Raw genomic sequence first — 23,588 nt, 5'->3', positions numbered from 1 at the left:
CTCTTCAATTAACTGTATAAAGAAAAAGTTTCTGATTAAGTGCTGCCTAGCAAGTAATAGTCAGGAGAACACTTAGGGGTTTAGAATGTGTTTCTGATGARAAAGCAACATCATTCCTCTTTGGAGATATTTTCAAACATTAGAGATAGTGGTAAGCAGTGAGGCAGTTAAAAGTGYTTTTATCTGGTGAAAACTATGGGGGAAAGAAAGAAGACAAAGGAAACAAACAAATGTATAAGCCATTTCATTGTGCATTAATGAACTAGAAAAAAAATAGTTAATGACAGTCACCATAAATTCTTAAAAGTCACTTATTCTCAAGGGAGTTATTCCACAAAAGGGGGGCTAAAGAATGATGTATCATACAAGGAACATTTCAGTGACTTATACTTACAAACACAAGCCGTTCCACATTTACGAAAAAATAAAACTCTCAGTTTATTAACTATTACYTTAGATTTCTTTAATTATACAGCTAACACATTTTAGTCAACAATTTTTATATCTCTGCTAGAATRAAATACCAACCACCCCTCCAAAAAGTTCTAATTCATACCTTATTTCTGAGAATCCTTAGAAAATGGAAGAATTTAAAAGGCTTAATTTTAAATTYCAATTTTAAAAAGTCTAAAATATTATGTTACCCCAAGTGAGATTGAAAGGAAATGGTAATGGGAAAAGAGCCAAGAGAAATGGGTGTAGGAATGGTRGTGCAGACAAAGTTAGCTTTTATTTCTAAAGCCAAACAAAAACTCAAAAAAATATGACCAGACTGGTTTAAATAACCACAGAATAAAATTTTGTAAATTACACTTAGGAATCCAGAAAAAAAAAGTTAAGCACACATCTCCTTGAGGGGTGGATGGGGCTGGGTATCCACATTGTCCTCCTCCGGCACCAACAACGGCTATTTCTGCCAGGCACATTCATGGGTCGAAAGCCTGCAGTGTGACCAACCTCCATGTACTTTTTTCAGTCTGGTTTACTCACCAGACCAAAAAGGCTTATAATTCTTGAACTGGAAGAGAATTCCCCTTCATATTAGTGAGGGTTTTGCAGAACTCTATCACATTCCTCTAAAATGGGTCTTTTCCCCAGCCAGATAACAGCCTATTTCAGCACTGCCTCTCACACACAGATACAGACCACTCTCCTTTGTCCCTGAACTCCTCCTCACGCTGAGATTTCCATCACACAATTTTCACTGTGTTGAAACTCATCATCCAAGACTCACACAGTGCTTACCAGTCTTGCTCAAAATTTTCAAATAAAGCACTTTCTCCAYTACATTCTTACCTACATAGTCAAAAAACTTACACTATTTATTTACAAAGTGTGTCTTTGGTATTACTATGAGTAATTTCCCGCATTCCAATGTATTTTAAATAAAATCCTATTAAAATATCAGTCCTTTGGAGTGTTGCTGATTTTGTTTGGTTGRTTTTTGGTTTGGTTTTTTATGATCTTTGTATTTTCTTGATGTTAGTATCTGAAGGTTTAATGCCACATATAGAAAAKGACATTTGCCTTATAAATAAGAAGTTGGGAATTTGAGAGAGTTGGTTTCTTCTTAASTCAGCCTATAACTCAGTTCTACACRGGTCACAMAGGTRCWTTCCATTTCACTTGGGGCTTTCCTTCCTCAGCTATACCAAATGACTAAATCACATCTAACTCTCTGCCTTCCCAAACTTTTCTACATGCAGCTTGTTTACAGTCTCACATGTCTACGAGTTCGGAATAGTGATCTGGTATCCAAAAAGGCAACAAATTATCATATTTCACAAGAAATCTGTTTTCTACCTTATGTGGCATATGGSCCAACTGTACACACCATTACTGAATTTTCAGTCTACCATCCTCCTGTTATAYTTCTATTACAGTTTCAAGACCTTTCAAGATCATAAAGAAAAGTAATTTTCCAAGATCTTTGGGCAATTTAAACTTTTGCAAATGCTATAAATCATCAGTACTATAAAAAAGAACAAATTAATTATCTAAATTAGGATTCACAATTCCACAAGAAAAGTATTTGGCTTTCCAAAGTTTTCCTGCAGTCTTTCTGAACTGATAAAAGACCTTTAGCTCGATGTAGCTCAGTATTTTAACTCTGCTAGCTATACTTCCAGGTGCAACAACACTCTTATGAAGTCAACATGTTTGCTAAACTGCAGAGCACCATCACTGCATAGTGAATTTTCAAAGAMCCATAAAGAAACCAAGTAATTAGTTTTTTACAAGTTTGAAATTTACGGCTCCAAGTCAAGAGTTTATTTATCAGTTTCTGATATAAAGCTCAGATACATAACGTAAAACCAAAACTGGAAAGCCCATRATTCATATTACAAAGTGTGGGCAAGCACAGATGTGATCCCGTGGAAGAAAAATAAAACAAATTTTATGGGGGTGGAGGGGGGACACACAAAAAATACCAAACAGAAACTTTTGGGAGACAGTGTTCAAAAAACAAACAAACAAACCACAAACAAACACAAACTAAAAAAGGATGACATATGCAGTAAGGGAAGCGGAAAACAACTGTGACAGAGGTAGAGAGGAAAAGACASCCCTCAGCAGTCAGATAAACCCTACTGTGCAAAGCAGGAGAGAACTTGGGGAAATTAACAGAAGCATTAGACAAAACAACTCATCCAGACAGGAATAAACATCTCAACTAAAATAGATGAATTACAGTAATAACCAACAAAGGAAACAGAGAGACAAAATTCCCAGTCAGTTACAAAGTTTAAACAAATGAAAATCCCAAAATATTTTTCCTTTGAAGCAAACTTGGGGCAGGTCAAAGGTGGCATATTTCCAACAGAGTGATAAAAAAAGATTCCAGAACTACCAAGGACCAAAATCAAATCATAACCTYGATCCCAAGGGATTCTCTAATCAAACCCTTTTCTGCAAGAGTTCACCCGCCTGTTAAACAAGCAGAATAGAAGTTGCAGATGCCTTGCTAGCAGGAGACAGAAGACAGATCAGGTCATTACAGGACTTCTGAAACTCCCCAAGTGCAAAAATATGACAACTGAAGAATAACAGGCACCAGGCTTGGAGAAACCCACAGGAATAGTCCTAACATGGAATTAGCATTAGAATTCCTTGTCATACATACTGTAGACACTAGAAGCTTAAATCATAAAAAAAAAAAAAAAAAAAAAAAAAAAAAGTACTAAGAGGAAAACAGAAAGGCACTACTTAATCCCTTAAGCTCAAAGTTCTTGAACCACGTATATGCTCAAGGCTAGAAGTGTATTCTGGGGGAGCTATGAACATGATTTTGTCCTGTTCCTGAACTCTTCTACAAGCTTCCACTGCTATCTGCCAGCACAGAGAGGGTACAAAACTAGATTAAAAGTTTTATCCAGTAAAGTTATTATAATAAACTGTACTGTGTTTTGTCAGCAAATAAATATATAAATGATTGCCCAGCAGAGGACAGTTAAAGAAAGTTAAGGAAATGGATTATTAAAAAAAAAATACATTCCTATGAGTGAAAGGAACTGTTAAATCCATCCAAAAATGCCTAAGCTGAATTCATATTGTATACAAGAGTGACATGCAAAAACACTCTGTTAGTTTTGACCAGGAAGTAATAAAGCTTCAACAGAGCACAGCAGAGCACAGAAATGCTGTTTAGGAGCTAATTAGCCAAAGTGCAGCACTCTGCTATTACAAGTAACTTGGCCRTGCTGCTAACTTCCAAGTCACTGCACGAGATTTCCTTAGAGTGCAACCTGTGCCATTCAGCCCGTGGTAATCTCTACTTTCTTCCTTCATTTCAGTGTGAAGGAAATGGCAGTGAAGTTGACCTGATGGCAACAAAGTACATGCAAACAATTGTGCTCAGCAGTGATCTTTAGCACTGACCTTGCTTGTACAGGCAGGGATCCAATTCCCAGGTTAAAGAACCACTTCCACCTTATCACAGAAACCAGTGCTTATTTTCCTCAGTGTTAGCTAAACTCATCGACCAACAGGTGGACCAAAGTGCCAAAATCACAAGCTAGAACTGTACAGCATGGGACTCRTGAGAAAAATGAAAACATATTTCCATTCCAAAGTATAACTCAAAATTAAGAAGAAAACTTCAAACTAAAAACAAACTAAAAATGTACCAAGAGCAAAGTTGAAYCTGAATCTTGAGAGCTGAAAGAACYAAAMCYACAAAAGTACAGGTCCWGTTWGTGCAAACAAGCAGTTSTGCATAGACAGCATGCASATTTCCTCTCCTGTTCATAWAAGCAATTGTGCCARTCGGACACAAATCACAGCAGGCTGCATTAACAGTCCCCCAGTTCTACTCCAGGTTTATTCTTAATTTAAAACCAAACTGGGTTACACATGATTTCAATATTCTGTTGGACGACCAAGCAAGAGAAAGAATGAATTTAAGCAGAGTCTATGGAGAGATAATGTGAAGGCTACAGCCTAAGTGAAAAATGGCCGTGTTGCTGAGATAAGGCCCCAACCACCAATCTCATTGTCAAGCCCGGCCATCTGTCAGCAGAAACCTGATTTACTGCATATAATTCTGCTGCACTTGATTACTACTGTACTGTTATAAAAGGCTCCTGAGGTTTGTTTAAGGACACCAAATGGTACTTTCTAGCAACATAAAAAGGGTTAAYAAAACACCTCCTCAGAAGCCAAGCTTTCTGGAATCAGGCTTCAGAACTTTAAATCAAATTTTACCCAGTTTCAGTGCCACTGGTAGATAAAATTTCTTTATAAACAAAAAACACTAAAACCAAGGTAAAAAAGGCCAAAAAAACACCCCATAAAATGACAGTAAATTCGATAAGTTTTCACAGTATAAGTAAGGCTGCTTGCACTGAAGGTTATTTATGAATGTTTATCTGATGGTGGGCAATCAAAACAAACTTTAAATAAAGGCACTTCTAAGAAACATTCCTAAAAYATCCCTATCCAACAAAACCATTAATAAATCAGACAGTTTCCTCCATTTGATAATTACTCTGGACATCCAAACTTTKCAAGAGCACTAATGAAGCATCTTTAGATAGGGACAGGTAAGCACATTAACACCTCATGGTGTAACAATGCAGATGAGCACGTGTAATCCAACTCTTCCCACTCCCACACACCAGAACAAAAATGCCCATGTATGAGATTCATCCTTCACGTCAAATACCCACTGAGCAAAACAGCTGCAGGTACTTTCTCAGGTTAATCAAACAAATCAAATAACAGCATCTAGTAATAACAGAACAATTTTTCCCTCCAAATGACAGACCTACACTGCAGGTGGTTTTGTCCCATAGCAAGCTAACAGGGAAAAAAAAAAACACATCCTGAACAGCTGCTCATTAGGTGAGCACCATTCTGCCTGCACAGCAAATGAAGCAAATGTCATGTGGAAAAAAGCACAGTTTACGGTCATGTAATTAGACACGGTAACACAGGCATATACAAAAGAGGAGGGAAGACAAGTACAAATTACAGTTGCACAGGCAATTTATTTCTGGGAGTTTATAATTTTTGATGTTCCTGGACTTTAACCTTACCATTTCTTTYAACAAGGCTTTTTCCCAGCTAATTTTTATTTCCTATTGTACAGTAACAGATAACTTTGAACAATCACCTGCTATAAAAAAATATCCATTCCCACATAATTATTTATACTGAATGGAACACTTCACTCGAGGACACTGGGAGAATACTTTATCAGAACAGACCAAAACAACACAAAGTGAATAGGACTTTACAGTAAATATTATAAAGTGGTACGAATTTATTGCAAGTTTACCTGATACTCATTGGGCCAGAAAGTGCTGACAGCCAACTCTGCTCGAAGCCAGTCTTTGCCAGTGGAGCCAGTGACATTCCAGATGGGATTAGCCAGTGGTCCTTTGTTCACCCTAACGAGGATGTTCAAAGTGCCTGGGTTTCCTCCACTCTTGCTGTACAGAAGGTAGCTGAAATCGATGCAATGAGTGTCGTTTTCTTTCATTGTTGGAAGCTGAAGTCGTGTCTTTTCTCCAGGGTCATGGTCTGAGGAAATCACTATCATATATGATCCTAAGGAAGGGGGAAATGGGAAAGGGAGGAAAAAAAACAAACCACTGTAGTAAGGAAAAAGATGAATACTAAGAAACTGATTGTTCACTGTGAAAAAAGATGACATGCATAGTTTTCCATATCCCAGAAACCTCAGAATTCAAGTGGCATAAATACAGCAAGCTACAAAACTACTAGAAACATGACTGAAGCAATATCTACAGAAGATATCACATATCTCTGAGGACCTCTCTAGATGTCTACACCTACACACTTTTCTCTCTCTTGTTTTAGGATCAGATAATGGGAAATAGGATCACARATGGATGGCAAAAAAATAACAAGAGACGCAAAGGATCATCAATATTATGAGGTCATGGAGGCCAAAAYGCTCCCAACTTGCTCTGCAGATTTCCTGGAAATAAAAAATCAGGTCCMAAGTCCTCAATGCAGCCTTATCACACTCTTTTCTACCCAGAAAAAGTGGCAGGYTTGAATTTGAGATATATTAGCAATGGAAATAGCTGACTTAGGACCCAAGCCAAATTTGTTCAGAAAAGTTTTGTTTTCTGCTCCATTTGCCAATGGATTTAAGGGGATAACAGAAGTTTCTATAGCTGGAAGAGTGTCCATCTTGTAAATGTGAATTACAAATACACACAAAACAAAACAGGCTGTGTCTGTCTGTCTGCAAAGGCAGGAAGTGGAAATCATATGTTTCAACAGGTTATCCAGGCAATTATGATGAATCAGGCTGTTCTACAGAATGGATGATAAACACAGACTGCCACCTAACCTGGCCCAGAGCTGATCCATTCCTTCAAGAATGACAACTCCATACCAGGTACAACCTCATGAATGAACCCCACAGAAAAAAAGCTTGCTAGACAGGGTATGCCTGGCCAAACTTTGCATCAAATTGAGAAAATCCAATTCAACATACAATCTGAATCATTGCTACAGGAAAGTTTSCTGACCTAGATTTATGGACCCATCTGCGTAATGATTCCAGAACCTTGCTGTTGACAGATTTTCCTTTCACTTTCAGTCCTAAAGGGCATCACAATAAAGAGCCTTTCCTCATGAGGAAGGTTTTGGTTAAATTCATAAAACAGAGGAAAGAAAAATTACCTAAATTTAAAAAAGTAATGGATTTGTGAACATTCACCCAAATGAGTAGTCTCGCAGAAGTCCTGGGAGTATGTACATGAATACTGGTGAAAAATTTCTTAAGTATATTCATATAAACAATTATAATTTTGTACGTCAAATTTTATCCTCTGATTTTTAGACAATGGGGAACTATTATGCTCTAGTATGTCCTAAACAGTTGTTTTAGGCATTCTGAAAATTGCTTACAAGCTGTTGCTCAGGAAAAGATGAAAATTTATGTACATGGATTAAATCATCTGTGTGAGATGCTAATTCACTAGCCTGTAAAGCACTTTTGTGCTAAAAAACTTAAAAAAGAAAAAAAAAATAAATAATATAGAATGAAAGTGCTCCTCTTAAAGCATAGAGCATTGAAATCTATATTTTTAGAAGTCATCTTTTAAAAAGGGTTTAAATAAAACTATTTYAATGTAACATAAGCAACTAGTTCATATTTAGAATTATATGCAGAACCAATTATTTGATTTATTTCTTATTCRAGATTTTGGTAAAGTAGCAATTCCTGATTATTTCTTCATCACTAATATCCACTTATAAAGACACAATGTAATCATATTATACTATTTAGGTTTGCTGTTATTTTAAGTCTTCAAAATGAAAGTGTTTGTAAACCACGTCCACTGGTCTGCAATTTTTATGCCACTTCACTCTATAATAAATTCAGTAATTTGTTGGTTTGTAATCTCAATTTTARAGAGARTATGSTCTTATAAGCACCTGATCATCASACTAGAGAATAAGATTTTCAAAAGYGTAGTCACTAAATACTATACATGTGSCAGGGGGAGGCTGTAACTCAGCAATTTGAGATTTTTTTCCTTCTACATAAGAGTTAGAAATCTGAAAAKAATTGGCAAAAAATTACAGACTGCTTCCCACATTGTTAGCACTGATTCTCCATGGTCATCTAAATCACCCCTTCGCCTCTGTTACTTGTATCTTGCAAATATTTTWAAGCAATACACAAAAASCAACTTWGTTTTTCCTACCCCYCMMAAAAGTAATTACTTTTAATATTTCTAAAGCTGAGATGCAGAAGAAGATAAACCCTCCAACCCTTTCTGAAGAGAATAGGATTGGGGGGGCAGGGGGGAAGAAAGGAACAAAATATAACAATTGACCTTTGMAGATCTTTAAAAATGTTTTTCTCCACTTAGCAAAGATAAATCCACTGGAAGGAAAATAAAATGAAATCTAAATTATAATAAATAAACTAGAAGTRTTTAAAGATCTTGTTTCTATAGTAAGGGAATCTGCTACAGCCCTTGGAAGCTTCAACATACATTTTTCTGCATATCAACACATTTTATAGTACTCCACTTTCTCAACATCATTCTTCATCATTCAAAAATACTTGGCAATARATTTGCATACATCTATCTACATGTTAGTCCAACAGCACTTCATGAAATGCTCCAGACAGCATTCATAGAACATTTAACACAAAGCCAAAGCATCTGTTCAGCATCTTCAAAGCTATTTCCCTTGTCCTCCTTTTTTCAAACTTAAGCAGCTGTATTCCACAAATATATAGAACCCTGCWCCCTCCTTAGTCACCTACTCACTCCAAGAAAGTCATTATCTTATCTTCCATAAGAAAAACATTCTTGTAAAGAGATACAATAGAATTGAAAGAGTTAGGAGTTCCCCCCCCATGTATATATGCTTGCAATATCTTAATATTAATTATTAATAATCATATTATTGTGAAATCTTCATAWTATCTTAGGGTATTTTTGGACTTGGCAGAAATGCAAAGTATAAACAAGGAAACTGTTCATGATCTCATTAATTCCCAAGATTAACTAACTGTTTGAGATTTTCAGTGAGGGGTTAGAGCAAATGTTACAGCTAGMTATTCACAGGGGTGCTCCAGGCTGGAGCAGGGACATGGGGTGAGGAGAAAAGAGCAKCAGACACCAAGTGCAATGGACTGACTGCAGCTCCCAGTTCCCATCATCCCCCGTGCTGGGGTGGAAATCTGGTAAAGTTTTCCCCAAGATTAATCTGTTTGGTCTGTGACAGTAACTGGGGATTTACAAAATAAGTGATCTCCCTGTCTTTGTCTCAATCCATGAGCTTGCCCACCCTGGTTCACCCCCACCGTGTGCTGCTGAGGAAAGGACCAGAAAARGTCAGGGTGAGGGGATGGCCAAGGTCAACAGATCACAGTTGCCAGAAAGGTAAAGAGMAGCAGTTAGTGTTAGCCAACACTAGTACCAAGTGTGTTATTAAATCACAGTAGGGCCAGGCTCGGTGATTTTTTTTTCTCTGTTGTTACTGTCCTAACAAGGTCAGGCATAAGCAGATGTAAATCACTGTATACACCTACTTCCCTTGAAAAAAAGGAAGAAAAAGCACAATAAGCTATATTCTGTTTCCACTCATATTTTACATGAAGAAAGTCAATTGCAAGCGAGTCACTCAGACAGAAAGGGTGACTTTCACCTTTGGATGACGCTGCAAAGAAATGAAAGTAGTATCTAAAGTCATCGTTTATGCCTGGACAAAAATCCACTGCTCTTAAATATTCCTTTCACTGCCTGTTTTTCACCATGCTCCAGCATGATGTCTTTAGTTACTCTGACAGTGCAGTTACAAAATGCATCACAACTCATCAGTAACATTTTTCTTGAAAATTTTTCTTGTAGTTTGACAGTGACGCTGTTTCCTCCTTCTTTCAGTAATCCCCAGAAGAATCTTCTCCATTCTTGCAAGTTTGCAATCTTTAAAGTTCATAAATATGCTCTCTTTCCCCCAAGAAGCTGAAGTGTTAATTTTTCCTATTTGGATGTAGTTTAGATTTCTCCAAACCAAATTCCATCCTCTCGTTTTAGCTTTTCTTTCCTGAAGTGCCTTCTATCTATTTTCCAGCTAATAGCTTCTAATGTTATTCCTGCTGWAAAAGGTCAATCCAATTCTCTCCTACACAAAACGGAAACATCAGACTATGAAACAGCTAAATGGCACTGCCWCCTAAGCTTTGACCAAGTTCATGCAAACAGCTCAGCTTTAGGATCAGTCTTTCAGGAAGATTTGATCCATGAACCTACTAAAAGGCATCTACACAGCTATGGAATAAGAGCTACTACACTTTTCCTGAGCCACGTTATTAGACATAGCTGTATACACCCCATAGCTTTCATTGTCTTTTATTTATTTTGATAAGCACTAAACTTGATGTCCTAGTTCAGTGGCATGGACAGATCATTTCAGAATAAATTAATTCTTTAACTAATTAGTTGTGGTAAGTCTTAGTTTTTATCCCCTACTGAAAACCAAGATCTCTTATAGTCTAGCAGTTAATTGAAGGTAAGAAATCATGCTAAGATTAAAAAAAAAGAAAACCCTTAAATAAAATAAAATTTGCCTGCTGTAAGGTACCAATGTGACAGTATTTTCCCGATCAAATTATTTTCTCTCACTTCCTTGCTTCCTGAAAAACGGGTTTGTAGTTGAAGTGTGAAACTTGTAATTTTCAGCCGGCTGGTCTTCAGCTCCTGCAGATCCTCTTTCCACCAAACAAGAACTATCCATCAAACCATCTCCACTTGGGGAACATTCTGTGGTAACTTCTCTGCCTGAGAATGTGTGCCTTCAGTTACTAGGACTTTCACATCCACGTGGGGAAAAAATGGTTCAGAACACTTACAATTCCACATGCAACTACATCTAAGGGTACAGAAGTGGATTCAATTCCATGGTTTGCTGGGGGTGGGGAGGAAAAAAACCCAGCTATACATCCAATTTTAGTAGAGCATAACATGAAGGTGCTTAAATGGATTCACAGAAAAAGAACAGGTAAAAAGAAGTCTTTCCCATAAAATCAGAAGAAGGGGTTGTCTTTACTTCATGGCAATGTCAATAACATGAAATGGAGGATCAAGACACTTACGTGTCCTATCCTAAAGCTTGAGACTATGTGACCTTTTTATCTTTTAATAATGACGGCGTTACATAGTCCCTGATTATGTGTTGGGCAACATTTATGAGAGACTGCAGGCAATGAACAGACTCTGAAATAGAGAAAGAGGCTTGCAACTGGAAGCAGTCTGCAAAGAGAAGTTCAGAAACATCTATGGTAATTCACATAAAATTTATATATCACACACAACAGTATTTATGCCTATTTTATTCTTCAGAGAATGTCCTCCCCGTGACAATGAGAGAGAATTTGTATTTCTATAATTTGCAAGAAGGAAAAATAATAAAGGCTAATGATAAAAATTCAAAAGCTCTTAATTTTTTTCTTCTTGCAGGAAGGATATTCTTTTCAAAAGAAAAAAAAAAACAAAGCCTATGAATACATTAAATATACTCCAGGTAAACTTCCATCTGCTTGGGTTTAATAAAACCTCAAACCATTATAGCCTTTTCATCCTGTTCCATCCTTCCATTACCCAACACATAGTATATGTAAATAGATATGAGAAAATACAAAGAAATTATGAAGAAAAACTAGAGACATTGTTAGGGTTTTTTATTTTTGTGCCCTGCACCATCAGGGAAGGATACTCCATAAGGAGTATGCCTAGGAAAAAAATGTTACTTTGTAACACTATGATCCCATTTAAGATACATTTCTTGATACACGCTCGAAACATTCAATGTAATTGTATCCTGATTTTACCTGCTTATTCGAACACAATGCTATTGGTGTAAACAACACAAGATTTACCCACAATTTCTTTAGATGGCTACAATTCAGAGCTATCTTTCCACTTACTTCACTTATTTACAATACCATTCTGCACACAAGACTCAAATTGTTGAAGGTTTGTTTCAATTTCTTTACAGATTGTCAAAGTGAAAGGAGAGGGTGAATCGGGGTCATGGATTTCAACTCCACTGCCTAGTTTAGTTCCAAGGCACCACAACTCAAATGCAAGTCAACATAAGACCCTAAATTTACTACAGAGATTAAAAATAACAGSAAAAATACACAATACAGGCAGGGGAAATTTTTCTGGAGAATACAAGTCTTTTGGGGGTTTTCCTGCTTCCAATAGATATTGAGAATTATTAAAAGGACCAACCCACAGCAGCTTATTATGCCACACTGTATAAATAAAAGCAGAGAACTCACTCAATTCAAATAGAAACTCAGCCTCCTGGACTGCAACAGCTCATCAATTCATCAATTTCACACTGACATYGCAATTTCACAGGAGGAGAAAAGGTGCCCTGCCCTCCAGCCTGTACTTGTTGATGCCAAAAATTGTGCTCTACAGCAAGGTCGTGTAACTGGGATTCCCTCATTAACCACACCCACGGAGGTCAGGCAACAGGGACAGCCTGACAAGACAGCACAGCACAAGACTGATCCAGGCAAGGCAAATACAAACAGCACCAGATCAGCCAGAGAATTAATATCATAGGCACTACAACTCCTTACCAGTATTTATACCTGCAATACTACTGGTGTGATACTAATATCACTCATTACTCGTTCAGTTCCATGAGAACGAGAAAATGTTTGAAATTAAAAGGGAAAAAGAGAAACAAAAAAGTTTTATGTTTCAAAGGCGCGCAGCATTTGCAATCAAGTCTGTGACTTTTGACTAAAAATTGTTCCTCGGGCTAGAAGCAGCTACAAAAGTTTTGTTCTTATTAATATTTAAAAATGAATAAATATGAAAGATATACACTTTGGAAGCGTTGGAATCTGTAGGTTTCTCATAATAACACCAACATTCTGTGGATTTGTTTGTACTGATGCAGAGAAAATAGATCATGATGACATACCAGTTTCTTAATTTTTTTTTCCTTTTTTCTCATGTGACGGACCTTTAACTACAGACTTTAAGCACTCCAAAACGTGAGACAGAAAAAAAATTTCAGCCACTGAAATCTGCAATGCAAGCTTGTAGTGCCTGTACAAGAGAGCATTTATCTTGTGTTGTGTTCCTTTGAGCTGCCTCTCCCAACAAAGCATTCAGAAAATGACATTTGATACGGTGCATCAGGCAAGCTCATGAAAGGACACTGTCACTGAACAGTAAACTGCATTTCAGTAACCAAAAGGCACATGGAATAGTTTCATACTTATTTAGGGATTAAGCAAGGTACTCTATCATGAATTTTTAACATCAGCACTCATGAGTGGATGGCTAAGACGAAAGTAACAGCTCTGAACTGTCTGAGTTTCTGCTGSAAACCCATAAATATCCCACAGATGGTGGCACAGTGACTGCAGGATGCTTCACCCAGGGGTTGATCTGGCTGCCCAAAGAACAGCATACCTGGGCCAGCTTTCTGTCTGGAAGAAAATGACTTTTCTAAGCAAAATTTCTAAGAAACTTCCCAGCTCTAGAGTAACATCAACCTGGGACAAAGGTATCCACGTGGGATATCAAATAACTGGATAGCATTTGTGCCTGCACAGCCTAAAGCYAGCCAGATGTTTTAATCTGCAGCTGTTCCCAGAGCAGCAGCTAAAGTTGYCAAACCCCAAGGCACTCCTGTACCTCCTGGGAAAATTTCAGCCCCATGAAGACACCGACACCTCCAAACACTCGCAACAACTTCACTGTATGAAAAACAGGCACAGTTTAGACCCATTTTGCCTCACCATTCCTGTAAATTGCTCTGATATTGCGTGACTGGAGCAGTGATGCACAGACAGACATCTCCCTGCATGTTAAGTTTGTTCCATTCATTTTTGTGACAGATCTTCCAGGATGAAAGACCAGTGCTGGCCATTCTGTATCCACCTTCAGGCCTAGAATGCCTTCCTATCACCAGCACTATTCAACATTCAGCATTTAGATTTTTCAGATGCTGATAAAAGATACATAGTTCACTGAGAATGCTACAGGAGATGGAGATCAAATTATCTGTTTCTGTGGGGCATTATTTATTTGGAAAGAAATTAATGTGAAATATGAAAATATTAAAAGTCTTACAGAAAATGTTAGTGCTGAGCATTTGCTTAAGTCTTTGCTGTGTGTTTGCTGCAGCACACAAAAACAAKTTAACAGAGAATTCACAAATGTCAGCCAAAGTGACCTGAAAGCTCCAAGCCACTGAAATTCACAGGACTGTTACTCCTACCCCATGCCCTCCTCCTTCTAGGCCAACCAGACCCTTACAAAGCAACACACAAATCCAGTAATAAACGACCTAGAACTCCTGTATCCTCCTCTTGAGAGAGGCAAGGAGACAGAATAGTTTGATTTCTTCCTAGGTGAGGGARATGAACTGGCCCCTGAAAAAGCCCAACAAGAATTGGAGCCATGTCAAGATAAGAGAGGAAACTGAAGCCTTAACACAGAGATAGACAAGTAGGATTTTCCCCATTAAAAGAAATAGTTATAAGCAACTTTTTCCAGTTAACTTGAAAGTATTTAGAGAAAGGMAGCTTTAAAAGTATCATTGGGGCTATTTTTTTTTTCATTGCAAACCCTCTAGGCTTTTTACCCCTCCTAAGTACTAAGTAGCATTTAGATTTTAACAGAATAGGAAAATATCATTTTTCCAGTGTGCATTCATACTCAAGAATGTCTTTAACATACTAATCATTCTTCCAAAAGCAAAAATATTAGAAGTGCATTGAGAACTTACTTACTTACTTCACTCAGCCTAAAACACTGACACTGAAAACAAAAACAAGACACATCATTCCCTGGATAAGTATGTCACAGGAGAAAATAAGAATTAACAATCTGCTGAGAATACTACTCCTAAGCATCACCAAGAGTTAAATAAAGGCTCATTACCATATGTGACAGCAGATTACAACTGCTATTAGAGACCTTTCAGAAGAGGAAATTAAATTTCCTATATTTTTTATAGTAGTCTCAGAATTTATTTAMAGCATGGGAGGTTCATAAAATATTTTCACTGGGTTTTTTAGGTTTTGAGTTTTTTTGTAACAGGAAGAATATTCATTCCTTTATCTCAAATCACTCTTTCACAGCGCCAAATAGTAATTTTTCCTGTTATGAAATCAGTTTTTCTCAGAACATTGCTTTATGCAACAGCGACCTGAAGAATCTTTGTTACTTMCAGGTTTTGTTGCTTTTACAGGTGTAGGACCCACACTTAAGGGGTTGTATATTCCGTGCTTAAATTCACAACATGGATTGAGAACCAACTGCTGGGAAGGATTGCCACTGACAGGAATTTTGAAAAACAATATAAAACAACACTTAAACAGTGGAAGTAATATTCACCCTATGCATTCAGAAGACAGATTTAACATTAACTTGTTTGCTCTTCTTCAAAACATCATCYGACCTCCCCTCTGAAGTACAAAACTCACTCTGTAGTGACACACACTCCAGTTGAGAATAACCAGAAATCAAGTCTTTGTCAATACTGCAGTACTATCTACTGAACTCAAGTACTTGCTCAAGGAATAAAAGCTGGAAACCCTGAAATTTATTAAGTTCCAYGGAAGTCTTCCATCTGTCTTCAAGACCATCAACACATGGTTATGCATATTTGTAAAATAAAATCTTTAGCAATTTAACAAGTGTGGTACACTGACACTGAATGCCCCATAAAGAGCTGAATTTTACATAGGAAAGGAAGAGACAAAAAAAAGGATCATGTACAGCTACTCCAGGAACTTATTTTAATGGTAGTGCTGATCTCACAAGCACGAACACTCCTATAATGCATATCTCTATGATAATTACAATAAATAATTTATTAACACCTAAAATGAACAGTCAAAAGCCATGAATAATACACACGCAAAAAATGCACTGAGGAATGCTACCCAAGAGTATGCACCATATTAATTACCACAGAAACAAGGTCAAAAACCCTAAACGCGTGTTGCGCACCAAAAAGAATTCATACAGACAATAAAAATAACAAAAATGGACAAAAAAACCCACCCAAAACACGGCTGAAACATTTTTCTTGACACCTAGGAAGGCTTACAGAATACATTAAAACCCTAAGTGCAGAGATTAGACTCATAGGCGCTGGAGCTTGCAGTTAAGACAGAGACATGGGTTTTATGGTGTGTGACAACTCCCGTCACGCTTCACCTCTTGCTAACAGCCCTCCTCTTCTCTCCCAAACATTTTACCTGATTAGCATTAAGATATCAGACCCAAGCAATGGCTACAACCTGTACCTAGCTGGGTGCCTGCTGCATCTCCACGAGCCACGATGGAGGCTACGATGCCTCAGAGGTCACCGCATTTTCCATCCGAATTAGTTGTTCTAAAATAAATGGATAAATAAGCTCTTCTTACAGAACCCTTGCCTCTCAAATTATATTAGCAGCTCAACTGGTTTTACACTCTAGTACACACCATCCTTCTTCTACAGGGAAATACTTCTGAAATGGATGGAAACAGCCCTATCTATTATAAAAACCACTCATGCTAGCATGCTAGCATTTTTATAGTGTTTTGAAAGAAATAATTGGGCTCAGTGTCCAGCAACAGAAGAGCAAGGAGAAAGACTGCATATAAACTAGGACTGCTGCTTGAGAGAAAACTTGAAGCTCAACAGCTATTAATGGGGTTTKGTCACTTTTCATGTTTGGGGAATTTTTGTTTTCATCTCAGAAAACAGTTTGTGAAGATTCGCATCTTTCCTCCTGACAGCACATTTTCTAATTAATCAAAGTTTGAAACAGCTTTTTGCTTCCAAATAGCTAGCTTATACATGTTAATGCTATTTAAATCCTTCTCTATTTTGAATACTCTATTTTGAAGTCCACAATGCCAACAAAATACTAAGCAAATTCATTCAAGCCCATAATACACAGCTGATAACCTCATGCAGGTAATTTCTTGGCACCAATTAATGTGATTAACCTAAACTTCTGAAAAATGATAAATCTACCAGAATATGTACCACATGAATTTCAYTTCATGAATTTTCACATAATTTTCATGAATTCATTTTAATGAATTTTATTTATTTCATGAATATTCACATAATTTGTGAGAACTTTTAATGCAAATATTCATTAGTCAAACACTGTACTTAATTATTAGGACTATTAGGACATTGAACCCATGTTCCAAAGGTAATTTAATGCAAATATCTTCTGTGAGTTATTTCCCACTTTTGTTTTCTCCAGTGACACAGTATAGATATCACAGTACCAAGTCATCCAAGAAGCTACTTTCCTTTCTTTTTTAAGCTGCAATTAGGCTTTTAAATAAAGGTTTTGCACTTGTRCTTCCTAAGGGAATGYATAACTTATCCTGAACTAAGAGTAKAATTTCAGTCTCTGAAASTTYTCTTTCAAAATTACAATTTGCTGAAACCATAGAGGAAAACAGAAGTTGTTAACAGGTATGAATSATAATACTGCCTTCAAAGGTTTTGAATGTCCAAGTAAGATACTCAGGAGTAGAGCAGCATCTCAGAAAATGAAGTTTAATCCTACAGTATTGCCTTCTAACACCTAATTTTTCTTTTAAAAAAAAATCTCTGTGAAGGGTATATCAAACAATTTTAGAATACAAGCGTAATTGTTTATCTTGACCTAGCAGTTACTCAGATAGTTGTTTTAAAAAGAAAAAAAAATCAAATATTTACTTCCTCTTATGTTGTACCTATCAACCCTCCTGAAACCGACCAAGGACTAACCAGAATCTTCCCCACAGAATGGAAATGCACAACAGTCAGGGGGGAAAAATGGAATTTTGATTCTTTCCAAAAGAAATAGATAAAAAGAGGCAAGAGAGTCCGTTCTTTTTTCACAAACAAAAGACACAACTGTTCCTGGCATTTATGCACATAAGAGACATTTCAGGACAAAAGACTGACAGCAGATAACAGAACACCTATGACTCTGGCAAGAGACAGTTATTAAGCACTCAATCCYAGAATTCAATTAACGTTTTATCTGATCATCAACCTGAATCTCTCTTACTGMAATTTAAGATTAGTACTGCTTAACCTATCACCAGCCAACATGAAGTTTACGTTCCCCTGTTCTTCRCACCAACCTTTAACTTTTTGATAATTTCCATTTCCTTTTTCTTTCCTGTAGAAGAGACAATCCTAACTTTCTTCAGATTTTGCACAGAGGAAATGTGCTATTTAGCCCTCTCTCATTCCTGTTGCTTTCCTCTGAGATTTCCCTTCCATAATCCAAACTGAAYAAAAGTACCTACTCTTCTAACTGCACTAAGAAAAAAAAAATTCTGAAAAGACTATTATACATATATATTTACTCAGAACATTGTTTACAAACCAATTCTGTCTGCCTTTTTCACAACWGCATAATAAGCCTGCAGTTTCACCAAATCATTTCTTCTTCATTATTTTCCAATTTTTCTTGATGAGTWCTACCCCAGTGCATCATAATCATCTTTGAACCCCAGATTACCCTCAAATTGCCTTGCAGATAGAGTAACCTGAATACCCTCAGCCAAAGAACATTTGTTTTTCCATCATCYATGGCACTAACAAGAACAGTAAGAAAGACTGGACCCTATCAGTGTTTTCTAAGCAGCTTCTCACCMGCGACAAAGCCTTTTCAATTTCATCAAGATGTTTCTTCCCTAAGCTTAATGAAGTCAGCATCACAGGCTAAGATGTGTGGTATCTACTGCTTCACCCTCTTCTAACCTATTTAGATAAATAAATTACACTTCATTAAATGTTATGGAACTTCCTTCTTAGCACTCTCCAGTATCTGCACCTTTGCTCAGTACTACTTTAAATGTATGTCAAGACATGGTTATGGAATTGAACTGGTTATTATCCAGTTCTGGTGGACAGCAGATACTTCGTTTCAATGCCTACTCCTAAACTGTCCAGGTCAGCAGCAAAAGCAGCTATTCCCTGGCCCTTCCACAGGGATCGATGTGGACACCCGTCCCCAGGGCACTTACAAGTAACTCCATCCAGGCCATCCAGACTGGCCAAAKCAGCCTGCTTGCACCTTTGAATCCTGTGTGTCACCTACATGGCTCTGAAACACGGTCCCATCCCACAACCCTCCTGGTTCTTTCTTAGTTCCAAATGATGGAAGCAGGAAAGAAGGGAGAGGGACCACAATCCAGCAGCAGTAGCACAGTGCCAAGGCTGTTGATGGCTACCTCAGGCCAGGCTTTTGGAAGGAGAAGACATCCTGAAACACCAGTGGGCAACACAGGGGTGAACTGGAAGGCAGCACAGCACCCGTGTTGGCAGCCAAGCTGTGCCCAGGACTGCACCCGAGGGTTTGGGCATCAGGTGACGCCAGGCCAGGATGGAAGGGCTGCACGACCAGGAKACTGAGGGAATGATGAGATCAGCCAGTAAACAGATCAGGCTTTGTTTTCTGCACCTTCATGAGCTACAATGGTGCGCTAGCAAAGAAATTCACAGCTCTAGGAAAAATTTTTTTTGCCTTACTAGAGTAAAGGCAGCCCTTCCATTTTCAGTGTTAATTCATGAAGCAAAACTTAGAGACTAACAACAGAAATTAGTCACACATGTTCACATAATTTCATAGGAATCAACAGTTTGGGTTGGGTTTTTTTTGGTTTGCTGTTTTTTTGGGAAAACTGCGAGTAACCAAGTRTATGATTGCAGAGAGAGGCAAGGTGGAAAAGAAATCCATCAGCTATCAATGCCAGAAGGCATTCTGGCTCYATACAACTGCTGTCTCTCCAGCATTCTCATTATTACATAAAAGAAACATAAACATGTAAATAAATGGATTCACRGACCCACAGGAACAAGTAGGCTGCTGATTCATCTGAAGAAAAAGCCAAAGAAACAAAAAACATAAATACCCTCAAAAACTGGAAAAAGTGGTAAAGCCTACACTTCTAATAAAGCTCATTACTTTCCTTTAATGCCACGTACAAATTATGCTTTTATAGTTGTAAAATTACTGAGAAACTTACCAGAATAAAAATAATACCTTGAAAAATGTCAGGTATTTTGAAAGAAGCACTTTTTTCATTTAATATTATCAAGCATTTTTGTAACATTCAACACAGCAAGGGCGAGGCAARGCTTGAAGCAACCATATGGCTCAGTCATTTAGCAAAACAGGAATTAAGGCAGTGCAGGTGGCTATGGAAGTATTCAGTGATGTTTAATTTTAATGAACTAATTTGAACAAYGTGTGATAAAATCAGCATATAAAAWGATGCATACTGCTAGAATTATCAAATGTGTCTCTCCTGCAAGGCTCAATTGTTCTACACAAAAGGCACCTTCAGACAGTGTGGATGGGTGTACAGGGATATAGGAGGGTGAAGCCAAAAGAAGCAAATTAGAGCATATATTGAATACAGGTAATATTTACACCTATGTAATGCCAGACACCTGTAGCCTATCTAAAACAATTACTCCAAACGCTGCCATCAATTTTGCGCTTCTCTTTTGCCAGAACTTAGTTCTGTATCATGGCAACCAATTGTCACAGTTTATTTTTGCAATTTATATTCAGAGTATATATTAATTTTTTTGCAAATTAGCATTTGCTTGAGAATGCTAATGCTTTCATATTATCATGATATCCATTCATGATATCCAATGAATCAACAGTTTGCATGAAAAAAGGAATGATAATATTATGTAAACCGTRCTGCTGAAGTTCAAAGTCACAGACAGGTATAACTTTTGGGAAGAAAAACTACCAACAGGCTATAATTTTTAATATCTGCCACAATTTCTCCTTTAATTCAAAGGTCAGCAAGCACATTAGCTACTGTGAGTGATCAGTGTCTCACTGCCTTTATAAGGCACAATTACTTGGACAGCTATTTATCATTTCTAACAATTAGAAACTACTCCTGACTTCAAAGAAGGGATGGTTATGAAGTTTCACCTCCATTCAAACCCTTAAAAATTGGATTACTAACTCCAAACTGACAAGGGCAACACATTGGTATGAAAAGAGAATTCTATGCTGATAAATCATAACCCTATTGAAAGTGCTCTGCTGCCAGGGAGACTCACTTCAAGTGACATACTGGAAAATTTCCATTTGATGCGAGTCATAACAAGGCTCTTACTCTTACCCTTTCATTTCAAACTGAACASACATGAACCTGTGGTATCCAAACTAATAAAAAGCATTGGAATCCTGCAGACATGTAATTGCTCCACTRGATTCAACAGAAACCATCTTCACTTTTCATGATTTATTTTAGAGGGTGTAAAATTAAGCTGAGGGAAGAACAAGACAATAACATACAAACGTAAACACAGTTACATCGTCAGATACCTCAATATTGCTCTGAATTATTTTTTGAGAGTTAGCCAAAAAAAATACATACAACCATTTAAAAAAAAGACCAAAGAGCAAATTCAGTAGACTATAACATGTAAATCTGGATTTCAGCACCCTGAAAATCTACACAAAAAAAATATCTCATCAAATATGCTGGTGAAAAAAAAGTATCACAAAACCAGATGGAATAGCAGAGATGAAAAATAAAATAAGTGAAAGAAAAGCATTGCTAGACATACACAAAAAAAAAAATAAAAAATGAGCACACACAAATACTTGTTAAAAGGCAACCACAGGGCTGCAGAGAGGTTACAAAGTTCCACAGGACCAGCTCTAGAATACACTACAGTACAAAAAAGCAGTAATATTCCTCAAGACAACTTGTGATACAAGGCTGTGAGAYATCTCAAAGTAATGKAGAACCAGAGYATCACAGAGTATGGAAGSAAAGGAAAGGGAAAGGGAAAAGGGAAAAGGGAAAAGGGAATTGTCAAATACAATTGTAAAATATAAAATGTGAGAAACCTAAGACTTAGATGCAAGATTCTGATAGTTGAAAAGACAGAGAAGCAGTAGGAGAGGGGTTCAAGAGAAAGACAGCAGTAGGCTAAATAAAGATAAGCAGTGTGCAATTTGACCAAGTCAAGTAGCACAGTATGGGCAGTTAAAAGATKAAGTTCCATGATCCTCAAGTCCTATTAAAATAAAGCTTTAATACAATTATTTTGTACATTAAACCTGGGGATGATATTTTGCCCAAAACAATGCCCTCATCATACTATATTTCAAGAGTTCCAGGATATGCCTTTCTTATATGCAGGTCTTGCCCATGTTTAAAAAGGAAAATCTTCCACTTTTAGGCTATCAATTGAAAAACAAGATTGCTTTTAGTAAATATCTGGTAACATAATTCTTCAGCAAATAGCATCAATTTAGTGATTTCAATGCACTTAAGGCCACTATCTGCCTCACAAAACCCTCTCTATTACTTGAATTTCATACACAACATTATGTGAATAAGCAATAAAAACAAAGTACTTAAGGGTTTTGTTTCACCTAAGTAGGCACACAAGTAACAGAGAAGCCTAAACTGGGAACTCTTCCAATCCTTGTCTGTGGATAGCTGGATAATTAGGCCTCCAGACTACAAAAAACTTCAAATATTTTGTAAGCAATAAAAATAGCCTTAAAAGACCCAAACAAAGCCTGCTGACGGTTCTCCTCAATCCTCCCCAAGGAAGGACTGAACGAAGCAGAAGTTACACACTGAGAGYGATGCAGGTTTTCTGAAGCTCTGTCCTTCTCTGAGTCTTTGCAGGAAGGCTGTGGAAGAAACTTCCAGAGGGCTGTTTTGATACATCTCATTTGGYGATCCTTTTTTTAAAATTATTTTTTTCTGATGTGCTTGTTCAGGCACAGACAAGCAAAGTCTGTAACATCCATGTAGATTTATCTCAGAGGCACAAGTGCAACTGAAAAATTTTATTACTGATTCCACTTCTAGCTCCATTTAAGGAAAAAAAAAAAAAAACCAAAATAATTTTCTATCTTTCATATTAATTGATGCTGTTACATACATCTTAAAAGGTCTCAGCTCTGATGAGACACTGGAACAGAMCTCCCAGAGGAGCTGTTGGGAATGCCCCACTCCTGGAAGCGCTCAAGGCCAGGTTGGACAGGGCTTTGAACAGCCTGGTCTAGTGAAGGTGTCCCTGTCCATGGCAGGGGAGTTTGGAAATAGATGTTCATTAAAGTCCTTTCCATCTCAAACCTATCTTTCTATGATTCTATAGAGAATATCAAATGAATGATGGTATGCTATTTTCTAAAGGACTAGGGTCCTATAAAGGACCTATAAAGGGTTTTAAAATTGTTGAAATCAATTCACAAGGACACTCTTAAGTGTCTTATTTCTCTTACAATACAAATATATGATAATCATACAAAATAAAACTAAGTCCAAAATGTAGAGGAAAAGACAAGCGAAAATGATGCCTAGCAAGTAGAACAAGCTAGAACAGAAGTAAGAGAGCAAGAGTTAACTGGGTGGTTGAAGATCAACTGTCACTTCATTTAAAAATAATTCTGAGTAATAGGGGAATCAATAATAATTCTAAGGTTTCAGAAAGACTGTAAGTGCAATGGCAAATAACACCACCACACCACCCTCTTCTCACATATTTGATGCAGCAGTAATGTGTGATATTAAGTAAATGGTATAAAGAAA

At 37.2% G+C, this 23,588-nt stretch overlaps 1 protein-coding gene across 4 annotated transcripts in view; it reads right to left on the bottom strand.

Moving 5' to 3' along the window:
• PTPRK (protein tyrosine phosphatase receptor type K) overlaps nt 1-23,588 on the bottom strand; it is a 384,925-nt gene that overhangs the window by 250,920 nt on the left and 110,417 nt on the right. For all 4 annotated transcript variants that reach the window (XM_057363581.1, XM_057363580.1, XM_057363583.1 and 1 more), the window contains exon 3: nt 5,780-6,051. In XM_057363581.1, the coding sequence (XP_057219564.1) occupies nt 5,780-6,051 (272 nt within the window). The remainder of the gene's footprint in view (nt 1-5,779; nt 6,052-23,588) is intronic.

This window comes from Malurus melanocephalus, unplaced genomic scaffold (assembly GCF_030028575.1).
Source record: "Malurus melanocephalus ecotype Western Australia unplaced genomic scaffold, MMel_1.1 scaffold_29, whole genome shotgun sequence".
NCBI classification, from domain to species: Eukaryota; Metazoa; Chordata; class Aves; order Passeriformes; family Maluridae; genus Malurus; species Malurus melanocephalus.
This window is presented reverse-complemented; position numbering and strand designations above follow the sequence as displayed.